This window comes from Phyllobates terribilis, unplaced genomic scaffold (assembly GCF_046119375.1).
Source record: "Phyllobates terribilis strain yellow unplaced genomic scaffold, ASM4611937v1 Scaffold_1__5_contigs__length_1240528914, whole genome shotgun sequence".
Taxonomy (NCBI): domain Eukaryota; kingdom Metazoa; phylum Chordata; class Amphibia; order Anura; family Dendrobatidae; genus Phyllobates; species Phyllobates terribilis.
In genome coordinates this window covers 587,413,520-587,425,551 of record NW_027362761.1, presented here as the reverse complement: position 1 = coordinate 587,425,551, position 12,032 = coordinate 587,413,520, and the positions used below count along the sequence as shown (strand labels likewise).

General features: G+C 47.1%; 1 protein-coding gene across 3 annotated transcripts in view; it reads left to right on the top strand.

Annotated features, from left to right (window-relative positions):
* Window positions 1–12,032, top strand: part of DAB2 (DAB adaptor protein 2) — a 110,589-nt gene that overhangs the window by 66,300 nt on the left and 32,257 nt on the right. For all 3 annotated transcript variants that reach the window (XM_073681976.1, XM_073681966.1, XM_073681983.1), the window contains 3 exons: window positions 871–897; window positions 5,571–5,624; window positions 9,395–9,457. In XM_073681976.1, coding sequence (XP_073538077.1) covers window positions 871–897; window positions 5,571–5,624; window positions 9,395–9,457 — 144 coding nt within the window. The remainder of the gene's footprint in view (window positions 1–870; window positions 898–5,570; window positions 5,625–9,394; window positions 9,458–12,032) is intronic.

Sequence of the window (12,032 nt, the reverse complement as noted above, 5' to 3'; positions counted from 1 at the left end):
AGTAATGGTTGAGGTTAGTGATGGGGCTAACGTCAGGACCTTTGGAGATGTAGATCGGCATGAACTAGCGGGCTAGAACATGAAGTAGTTAAATTTTAGGAAATCTGATGGGCTTGGAGGCAGGGAAGGTGTTACATTTTGGATCCCTGGTGGGCTAGAGCACTTAAAAGGGTTAATTTCAGCATCTTTGGTGGTGAAAGTGGTTAATTTTTCACGCTTAGTTGTTCTAGTGGTCACTCACCCCTTTTGCTCCAGGACTGCCCTGGATGTATCCGCCTGCTGAAAACTGAGCGTTCAGCGTCCACACATTATAGATGATCACTGAGGTATAGCAATCAGTGTATGGGGTCAGTAAAGATAGTTACCCCCTCATTGTTTATCAATGCACAGCGCCATACCCAGGAGTGTGGCAGAACCTGGTATTACAGCTCAACACATTCAGGTTACACGGCTAGAAGTTCCTGCACTTTACAGATATCTGGTGTATGTGGAATATTCCAGGCCATTGTTTTCTAATTTAAGCATCTTAAAAGCCATTTAGAAAACAAATGTTCTATGGGTGATAGAATAGAAGACGGTTTCCCCTGTGTTCTCCTTTTTCTCTTTATTTCCATAGAAGCTTGGCTCCCCCTAATGGACACAGGTGGAATAGCAGTTATTTATGTTGATACTTATTGTCTTGTTACATAGTAAAGTAGCCGCTCATTGTTAGAAGGTTCCGGTGGAATCTGTGTTACCGGATTTCTGAGTGATGTAATGATAGAAATATTTCTACATATTTACAGAAATTATATAGATTTATTATATTATTATAGATTATCTTGTGCATAAATTGTGTTTTTTTTTTTTCTCCTGCTTTTTATTTTTTAGAACGAAGAAGGCAACGAGCCGGTGGAGGTAAGCGGCCGACCAGAACACGTGTATGGTGCAACGACTAGAATATCATTATCAGACCCCATTCACACGTCCATTTTTTTCCCGGATAAAACACATGCCCTTTTATACTCCATGAGCCGTTTTACATGCTCATTTTATTTTTTTATTATTTTTTTTGTGATTTTGGGTTGATTTGCAGATATCTAACTCACCATCTAAGTGAATAGTTGTAAAAAAAAACAAAACAGCGAATTGTATCCGAGTATTGTCCATTTTTTACTGACGGAAAACCTCAGTTAATTTATTTTTTTCATATGAGTTGGTAAAATCTTTCACACAGACCAAAAACGGATGAGGAGAGGGGAGGTTTGCCGCCTAGTAGTAAGTGAGGAGGACAGGGGAGGTTTACAGTCTGGTAGTAAGTGAGGAGGAGAGGGGAGGTTTACAGTCTGGTAGTAAGTGAGGAGGAGAGGGGAGGTTTGTCGCCTGGTAGTAAGTGAGGAGGAGAGGGGAGGTTTTCCGCCTGGTAGTAAGTGAGGAGGATAGGGGAGATTTTCCGCCTGGTAGTAAGTGAGGAGGATAGGGGAGGTTTTCCGCCTGGTAGTAAGTGAGGAGGATAGGGGAGGTTTTCCGCCTGGAAGATAGTGAGGAGGATAGGGGAGGTTTTCCGCCTGGTAGTAAGTGAGGAGGATAGGGGAGGTTTTCCGCCTGGAAGATAGTGAGGAGGATAGGGGAGGTTTTCCGCCTGGTAGTAAGTGAGGAGGATAGGGGAGGTTTTCCGCCTGGTAGTAAGTGAGGAGAGGGGAGGTTTGTCGCCTGGTAGTAAGTGAGGAGGAGAGGGGAGGTTTGTCGCCTGGTAGTAAGTGAGGAGGAGAGGGGAGGTTTGTCGCCTGGTAGTATGTGAGGAGGAGAGGGGAGGTTTGTCGCCTGGTAGTAAGTGAGGAGGAGAGGGGAGGTTTGCCGCCTGGTAGTAAGTGAGGAGGAGAGGGGAGGTTTGCAGTCTGGTAGTAAGTGAGGAGGAGTGGAGAGGTTTGCCGCCTGGTAGTAAGTGAGGAGGAGAGGGGAGGTTTGCTGCTTGGTAGTAAGTGAGGAGGATAGGGGAGGATTGCCGCCTTGTAGTAAGTGAGGAGGATAGGGGAGGATTGCCGCCTGGTAGTAAGTGAGGAGGATAGGGGAGGTTTGCCGTGTGGTAGTAAGTGGGGAGGAGAGGGGAGGTTTGTCACCTGGTAGTAAGTGAGGACGAGAGGGGAGGTTTGTCACCTGGTAGTAAGTGAGGAGGAGAGGGGAGGTTTGCAGCCTGGAAGTAAGTGAGGAGGAGAGGGGAGGTTTGTCACCTGGTAGTAAGTGAGGACGAGAGGGGAGGTTTGTCACCTGGTAGTAAGTGAGGAGGAGAGGGGAGGTTTGCAGCCTGGAAGTAAGTGAGGACGAGAGGGGAGGTTTGCAGTCTGGTAGTAAGTGAGGAGGAGAGGGGAGGTTTGCCGCCTGGAAGTAACTGAGGAGGAGAGGGGAGATTTGCCACCTGGTAGTAAGTGTGGAGGAGAGGAGAGGTTTTTCCACCTGGTAGTAAGTGAGGAGGAGAGTGGAGGTTTGCAGCCTGGTAGTAACTGAGGAAGAGAGGGGAGATTTGCCACCTGGTAGTAAGTGTGGAGGAGAGGAGAGGTTTGTCGCCTGGTAGTAAGTGAGGAGGAGAGGGGAGGTTTTCCGCCTGGTAGTAAGTGAGGAGGATAGGGGAGGTTTTTCGCCTGGTAGCAAGTGAGGAGCATAGGGGAGGTTTGCCTCCTAATAGTAAGTGAGGAGGAGAGGGGAGGTTTGCCGCCTAGTAGTAAGTGAGGAGGATAGGGGAGGTTTGCCGCCTAGTAGTAAGTGAGGAGGATAGGGGAGGTTTGCCGCCTAGTAGTAAGTGAGGAGGACAGGGGAGGTTTACAGTCTGGTAGTAAGTGAGGAGGAGAGGGGAGGTTTGCCGCCTAGTAGTAAGTGAGGAGGACAGGGGAGGTTTACAGTCTGGTAGTAAGTGAGGAGGAGAGGGGAGGTTTGTCGCCTGGTAGTAAGTGTGGAGGAGAGGAGAGGTTTTCCGCCTGGTAGTAAGTGAGGAGGATAGGGGAGATTTTCCGCCTGGTAGTAAGTGAGGAGGATAGGGGAGGTTTTCCGCCTGGTAGTAAGTGAGGAGGATAGGGGAGGTTTTCCGCCTGGTAGATAGTGAGGAGGATAGGGGAGGTTTTCCGCCTGGTAGTAAGTGAGGAGGATAGGGGAGGTTTTCCGCCTGGAAGATAGTGAGGAGGATAGGGGAGGTTTTCCGCCTGGTAGTAAGTGAGGAGGATAGGGGAGGTTTTCCGCCTGGTAGTAAGTGAGGAGAGGGGAGGTTTGTCGCCTGGTAGTAAGTGAGGAGGAGAGGGGAGGTTTGTCGCCTGGTAGTAAGTGAGGAGGAGAGGGGAGGTTTGTCGCCTGGTAGTATGTGAGGAGGAGAGGGGAGGTTTGTCGCCTGGTAGTAAGTGAGGAGGAGAGGGGAGGTTTGCCGCCTGGTAGTAAGTGAGGAGGAGAGGGGAGGTTTGCAGTCTGGTAGTAAGTGAGGAGGAGTGGAGAGGTTTGCCGCCTGGTAGTAAGTGAGGAGGAGAGGGGAGGTTTGCTGCTTGGTAGTAAGTGAGGAGGATAGGGGAGGATTGCCGCCTTGTAGTAAGTGAGGAGGATAGGGGAGGATTGCCGCCTGGTAGTAAGTGAGGAGGATAGGGGAGGTTTGCCGTGTGGTAGTAAGTGGGGAGGAGAGGGGAGGTTTGTCACCTGGTAGTAAGTGAGGACGAGAGGGGAGGTTTGTCACCTGGTAGTAAGTGAGGAGGAGAGGGGAGGTTTGCAGCCTGGAAGTAAGTGAGGACGAGAGGGGAGGTTTGCAGTCTGGTAGTAAGTGAGGAGGAGAGGGGAGGTTTGCCGCCTGGAAGTAACTGAGGAGGAGAGGGGAGATTTGCCACCTGGTAGTAAGTGTGGAGGAGAGGAGAGGTTTTTCCACCTGGTGGTAAGTGAGGAGGAGAGTGGAGGTTTGCAGCCTGGTAGTAACTGAGGAAGAGAGGGGAGATTTGCCACCTGGTAGTAAGTGTGGAGGAGAGGAGAGGTTTGTCGCCTGGTAGTAAGTGAGGAGGAGAGGGGAGGTTTTCCGCCTGGTAGTAAGTGAGGAGGATAGGGGAGGTTTTTCGCCTGGTAGCAAGTGAGGAGCATAGGGGAGGTTTGCCTCCTAATAGTAAGTGAGGAGGAGAGGGGAGGTTTGCCGCCTAGTAGTAAGTGAGGAGGATAGGGGAGGTTTGCCGCCTAGTAGTAAGTGAGTAGGATAGGGGAGGATTGCCACCTGGTAGTAAGTGAGGAGGAGAGGAGAGGTTTGCTGTCTGGTAGTAAGTGAGAACGAGAGGGCAGGTTTGCAGTCTGGTAGTAAGTGAGGACGAGAGGGGAGTTTGCAGTCTGGTAGTAAGTGGGGACGAGAGGGGAGGTTTGTCACCTGGTAGAAAGTGAGGCGGAGAGGGAAGGTTTGCCACCTGGTAGTAAGTGAGGCGGAGAGGGGAGGTTTGTCGCCTGGTAGTAAGTGAGGAGGAGAGGGGAGGTTTGTCGCCTGGTAGTAAGTGAGGAGGAGAGAGGAGGTTTGCCGCCTGGTAGTAAGTGAGGAGGAGAGGGGAGGTTTGTCGCCTGGTAGTAAATGAGGAGAGGGGAGGTTTGTCGCCTGGTAGTAAGTGAGGAGGAGAGGGGAGGTTTGTCGCCTGGTAGTAAGTGAGGAGGAGAGGGGAGGTTTGTCGCCTGGTAGTAAGTGAGGAGGAGAGCGGAGGTTTGTCACCTGGTAGTAAGTGAGGAGGAGAGGGGAGGTTTGTCGCCTGGTAGTAAGTGAGGAGGAGAGGGGAGGATTGCCGCCTGGTAGTAAGTGAGGAGGAGAGGGGAGGTTTGCCGCCTGGTAGTAAGTGAGGAGGAGTGGGGAGGTTTGTCGCCTGGTGGTAAGTGAGGAGGAGAGGGGAGGTTTGCCGCCTGGTAGTAAGTGAGGAGGAGAGGGGAGGTTTGCCGCCTGGTAGTAAGTGAGGAGGAGTGGGGAGGTTTGTCGCCTGGTAGTAAGTGAGGAAGAGAGGGGAGGTTTGCCGCCTGGTAGTAAGTGAGGAGGAGTGGGGAGGTTTGTCGCCTGGAAGTAAGTGAGGAGGAGAGGGGAGGTTTGCCACCTGGTAGTAAGTGAGGAGGAGAGGGGAGGTTTGCAGTCTGGTAGTAAGTGAGGAAGAGAGGGGAGGTTTGCAGTCTGGTAGTAAGTGAGGAGGAGAGGGGAGGTTTGTCACCTGGTAGTAAGTGAGGAGGAGAGGGGAGGTTTGTCGCCTGGTAGTAAGTGAGGAGAGGGGAGGCTTGCCGCCTGGTAGTAAGTGAGGAGAGGGGAGGTTTGTCGCCTGGTAGTAAGTGAGGAGGAGAGGGGAGGTTTGCCGCCTGGTAGTAAGTGAGGAGGAGTGGGGAGGTTTGTCGCCTGGTAGTAAGTGAGGAGGAGAGGGGAGGTTTGTCGCCTGGTAGTAAGTGAGGAGGAGAGGGGAGGTTTGCCGCCTGGTAGTAAGTGAGGAGGAGAGGGGAGGTTTGCCGCCTATACTGAGGCTCCGCACATCTTGTATAACATGTAGGTAACATTATTGATCACCTATGTACATGTTTCTATCTTGTAGATTTTGCCACTGAACATTTTACGTTTTTTCCCATAGAATGGAAGCGATGCTCTGCTCAGCATTAACAATGACGTTGACAAAATCAAATTAGTAAGTTGCACCCCGCTGACTGTTTCCTCCGCCTGTATGTAGTATAGTAAACTTGGATGGCTTTATATATGAGGAAAATGCATTTACAGCAGCTCCTATAAGAGGAATCATCAGATTCATGGCTGCAGTAGCCTGTACTCCGTCTATGGAGTTTGTTAGTCGGAGCCGCCTTCCTCTCGTATAAGGGATTGCTGTAGGTGCATGGCGTGTCTGATATATATGAGCGCGCCCGTGTCCTCCACCTCTTCACTAAATCTCAATCTCTCCTTCCCTTGTCAGACCAAAAACAAAGCTTGTTAAGGCTGAATATGTGTCGGTAAGTGTAATAGTACACAGTGCAATAGTGACATGATAGGAGCGTACATAATACGGAATATAACATCAATGACCTGGGGTTTTATAGGCTCCACTTTAAAACAGCCAAGCCACTATGTGTTTAAAGGTTGAGGTAACCCCTTCGTTAAAATCGGCCAATCATCTAGTGTTTGGCTCGCGAAACCCCCCAACAATCCGCTTCACCACATCAGGCATTTCCCTGCAGCGGCCGCTAGTGGGGAAATGTAGTATTACATGCTGGCAATACAATGTAGGGGCTGGGTCCACCATACAAGAGGTTGCTCAGCCTCATGCTGTGCGACTTTTCTCTGTTTTTTATAGAGGGGGGGTGACAAGCAGGGAAATTCTCCCTATGAAAAATTTCCATTGAAAAGAGCATTTTGCTACACGTCCAGGGCCCTAAAATAAATCTTATTCTATATTCACACAGAGATTTTTAATGAGTTTTTTTTTAGAGGATCAGCACTAGAATCCTGCATTAAAGCAAAATTTAAAATGCTGGAAAAAAACTGATTTCTATGGGAAATGCACTTCTCACTATGAGTTTTTGGTGATTTTTTACGCTGCATATTTTAAAAAAAAATAGGTGCAGAAAATCTGCCGCATCAAAAAAACTCATCAAAAGCTCATCATGGGAAAGCAGCCTAAAAGGTTCTGAAAATACTGGAGAAAAAAGTGCATATCAGTACTTTGAAGTGGATTCTGATGGAATCTGCTCCAAACTAGGCATTGTCCAATCAAAAGGCTGCAGAAACACTTTCAAAATCTCATCAGAAAAAAAGAAAAATATCTTCAAAAATTCCTAAAAAAGGACCATTTCCCAAATGTATTTGAATGTCTTAAAAAAACTTGTTGCAAGCATTGTCTTAGCCCCTGGTGGAGAAAACCGAAGTTACTTTTCTGGTAGTAATTTGTGAAGGTTTTTGGGAGTGACAGAAGACATTACATATATCCCCGAAGCCATGAAAAAACCAAACCATTTCTACAAGCATCAGTCTGGCATGGTGGAGGATCAATGCAAGATTGGGGATGAATGGCAGCACCTCAAGTGTTAGTCCATGATGCAACATCCTGTGAAATTGGGGAAACAAATACTGTCGATTTTTCCAAGGAACAGTGAAGATCGAGGAGGAAGTATCATACAAATATGCTGCTGGTGGATGGTTAACAACCCTCCCCAGTGCCGAGACCTCAACATCATGGAAGGTGATTGATTTAGAGAAAAAGGAAAATGCCCCAGCTTCTAAGTCTGAACCTTGGAGGTGTTTGCAAAAGCGGACAATGGATATCCCAAAAAGTATGGAAGCCGTAAAGAAGGTGGGAAATCCCCATAGAGCAAAGAAGGAGACCATGTCATAATATTCGTTACACAAATGAGATAAGGCATAATAGTGGAAAAACAAATCTGACCATAGATGGTCCAAGTCCTTTTAGAGATGGGGCATACGATTTCAATTAGAGACCAGTATTTATGGCCACTTCAACCTAGAGTGAAATGTAGGTGAGTGGAATCTTCCACCACTTTTGAGGACTACTGTTACGATACTGGCATAGTACTGCTGGAAACCTATGGCCGAAAGAGCACGAGCAGGAACAGCAAGCGGTAGTAGAAGTTCTTGGAGTTAGCAAAAGGAGTTGTAGGAAACAATCTATAGACAGGTGAGAACAGACTGGGTAAGAATGTTCAGGAGCTGGAGACTGGAACTAGGCTAACAGCTAGACACAATACTCAAGCAATGACTGAGAGATCCATGCGGCTTTAAATAGGCCCTAACAGGAAACAAGATGGATCCCACAGGTTCAGAAACTGCCATCTTAGTAAAGGGCAATTGCAGAACACAAAGTGGTAAAGAGTGGGATTCAAACTATAGAAGGACAACATTCCGACAACTACGTTGTTTCTTCATATCGGTGGTGCGGTTCCTCCAATATAAAGATCTCTCCTCTAAATTGTTCTGCTTCTCTTCTCCTCTATATTGTGTCACTATTGCACTCAACACTGTAGTGGATCATGGATCTGATCACGTTTCTAGCTTTGTTTCCCATTTTATTTCCCATTTTTTATGGTTTTTCTGCTTCATTGAGGATGGATGGCTTTTTTTGGATGTTTAGTGTTTTCTTCATCTGTTTGGTGCCTTACATCGCAGACATCATTTAGAGCCTTAAGACAAGTGGGTCTAAGGCCAGGTCTAGACAGCGACGTCACTTCTAGTGACTGTCAGTGGGGTCACGATCACAAAGAATCCAAGCCTGATGGACTTTTCACTTGGAACTCTACCATCATGGAGTGTGAGTCGCTTGCGTCCTTGGCTACTTTTCTACAGTTTTTGGTCGTGTGACTAGCCCTGGCCTAATTCCAAGTCAACCCTTTGCCTCGACACAAGGGATGGAACCATTTATTAAGTTGGTATTATTTTTTATTTTTTTTTTAGAATAGAGCTTATTAATCCAGGTGGAATTATTGGCGACACTTTGGGCGGCTTAAAGAAGGGGATCCCACCTTCACTTAGACTCGGATTTGATGAAAATATCGAGAGTTCCTTTAACTTTCCCGCTGATCCGATTGGGAAAAAAAATGTATTCGATTTTTTTTTTTTTTCCCGACCATCTCGAAAAATCGCCAAAAATTCAAGGGATTGTCCAGTTTTAGAAAAACATGACTGATTTCTTCCAAACAACAACACCCCATCTGGCCACCGGTTGTGTGTGGTTCAGTTCATTTCCAAGGAGTTAAGTTGCAATACTAGACACAACCTTTTTTCTCAGGAGTGGCGCTGTTTCTTTAGCCATTTAACCCATTGCACATTCCATTCCTGGTCTACATGTAAATGCAAATATTCAAATTTTTATGCAGATTAGGTGATTGGTTCAGCATGGGCGGGACTGTGAGGTCCAGAGGACCTTTCCTGTATTGTGACTGATATGAGATTTTTAGGCTGTGTTCTCATGAATACCAATCATGGCCGCCCCCTTGTGTGTAGGCGATGGGTATACAGCTCCAGCTACATCAGGAACGTTGCAGTTTTGTGGTTCACATCACTTTTTCTTTATCCAGTGCATGCTCACGCTGCGTCCACGGACCACACCGGCCTGAACGACACTCGTAGGACGACTCAACGGCCTTCCTGCCTCATTTTAGGCAATTTCCTAAAGTGTTTTTCTACTCTTCTTAAAAGGGTTGTCCAGGATTAGAAAAATATGGCTGCCTTCTTCCAAATATAGCGCCACTCCTGTCTACAGGTTATGTGCGGTATTACAGTTTAGCGCTATTCAAGTGAATGGCAATACCACACACGACCTGTGGACAAGGGGGGGCGCTGTTTTTGGAATAAGGCTGCGTGCACTCCTGCTCCTCAGTGGGTCTAGAGCACTCACATATTTTATTAGCGACTGGTCTTTTGTGGTCAGTGATTTAATCTCTTGCTTTTTTCAAGGGTGTTGACCAGATGAATTTATTTGGTGATATGTCCACGCCGCCAGATCTCAACAATCCAACAGTGAGTACCGGGCGCCATTAACACAAGTAGAAGATGATTGCCTGCAACTTTATTTCTTTTACTCTGCCACCTAATGGTCAAGAAAGCCGTGAAAAATTGTCACATAGTTATATATATAAAGTCCATAGTCATCACAGCAAGTGATCAGCAATCTACAAAAAAGATGGTAATTACTGATTACTCGGGCTCCACCGATGCGGAGATTAAGAATGAAGTGGTGACTGTGTTTACCTCATATCCATTCACACATCTCCCCCTAGTGGTGGCTTCAGACAGGACCTTATCATGTATCTCTGTATACAGGGAGCTCCCCCTAGTGGTCGCTTCAGACAGGACCTTATCATGTATCTCTGTATACAGGGAGCTCCCCCTAGTGGTGGCTTCAGACAGGACCTTATCATGTATCTCTGTATACAGGGAGCTCTCCCTGGTGGTGGCTGCTGGCAGAATCTTATCATGTATCTCTGTATACAGAGAGCTCCCCCTAGTGGTGGCTGCAGATAGAATATTATCATGTATCTCTGTATACAGGGAGCTCCCCCTAGTGGTGGCTGCAGACAGGATCTTATCATGTATCTCTGTATACAGGGAGCTCCCCCTAGTGGTGGCTGCAGACAGGACCTTATCATGTATCTCTGAATACAGGGAGCTCCCCCTAGTGGTGGCTGCAGACAGAATCTTATCCTGTATCTCTGTATACAGGGAGCTCCCCCTACTGGTGGCTTCAGACAGGATCTTATCATGTATCTCTGTTTACAGGGAGCTCCCCCTAGTGGTGGCTGTAGACAGAATCTTATCATGTATCTCTGTATACAGGGAGCTCCCCCTAGTGGTGGCTGCAGACAGAATATCATGTATATCTGTATACATGGAGAGCCCCCTAGTGGTGGCTGCAGACAGAATATCATGTATATCTGTATACATGGAGCTCCCCCTAGTGGTGGCTGTAGACAGAATCTTATCATGTATCTCTGTATACAGGGAGCTCCCCCTAGTAGTGGCTGCAGGCAGAATATCATGTATATCTGTATACATGGAGAGCCCCCTAGTGGTGGCTGCAGACAGAATCTTATGTATCTCTGTATACAGGGAGCTCCCCCTAGTGGTAGCTGCAGACAGACTCTTATCATGTATCTCTGTATACACGGAGCTCCCCCTAGTGGTGGCTGCAGGCAGAATCTTATCATATATCTCTGTATACAGGGAGCTCCCCCTAGTGGTGGCTGCAGACAGAATATTATCATGCATCTCTGTATACAGTGAGCTCCCCCTAGTGGTGGCTGCAGACAGAATATTATCATGTATCTCTGTATACAGGGAGCTCCCCCTAGTGGTGGCTGCAGATGGGCAGAACTGTATTTTGTAATATCTGTGTCTATGCAGGGAAATTGGAGCTTTATATCTGGAGAACGGAGCACCGACTGCTAAAAAGATATATTAGGAATTTAATCGGCACAGAATCTTGGACCTAATGGTGGAAAGTGTTGGGGATTCACTGAAATGCAGACCTTCATACATGGCTATTGATAAAATGGTGATGTGACTTGTAAACCTTTCTTGTAGTACTTTGGCCGGTGACCTGCACACACATTTGTTAATCTAAGACTTGTCTGGTTCATCTTTAGCCGGATTTAGCCCGGAGGTAGACGTTTACTCCAAAGTGTTCACAAATTATCTTTTAAAATGTAACCAGGAGTTTTTATTGATTAACCGCTGTCTGTGTCATTTATGGGAAAGTCAGCAATAATAACCAAAGTCCACTTATTGCACAAGCGAGCAGGGAGCGAGCACATATCCCCGTGTCCAGAGATCAGTGGACATATTGTTAATAAAGGTTAACAGTTCTATAGATGAAACGTTACAACTAATAGACTTTGTATTTCAATTATATCTCTGCTTGCTGTCAGCGAATGAGGACCCCCCTGTTACCATTCAGGGGCAGTGACCCTGCACATAGCTGATGAGAGGTGGATACATTCTATCCAGTGCAGACAATGCTGGATCTCTGCTGGATTGTTACAATGTATCCAGTGCAGAGAATGCTCTGTGAGCGAAACACATCAGCAGCAGCTGCACAGATCTCTGCTGGATTGTTACAATGTATCCAGTGCAGAGAATGCTCTGTGAGCGAAACACATCAGCAGCAGCTGCACAGATCTCTGCTGGATTGTTACAATGTATCCAGTGCAGACAATGCTCTGTGAGCGAAACACATCAGCAGCAGCTGCACAGATCTCTGCTGGATTGTTACAATGTATCCAGTGCAGACAATGCTCTGTGAGCTAAACACATCAGCAGCAGCTGCACAGATCTCTGCTGGATTGTTACAATGTATCCAGTGCAGACAATGCTCTGTGAGCCAAACACATCAGCAGCAGCTGCACAGATCTCTGCTGGATTGTTACAATGTATCCAGTGCAGACAATGCTCTGTGAGCTAAACACATCAGCAGCAGCTGCACAGATCTCTGCTGGATTATTACAATGTATCCAGTGAAGACAATGCTCTGTGAGCGAAACACATCAGCAGCAGCCGCACAGATCACTGCTGGATTGTTACAATGTATCCAGTGTAG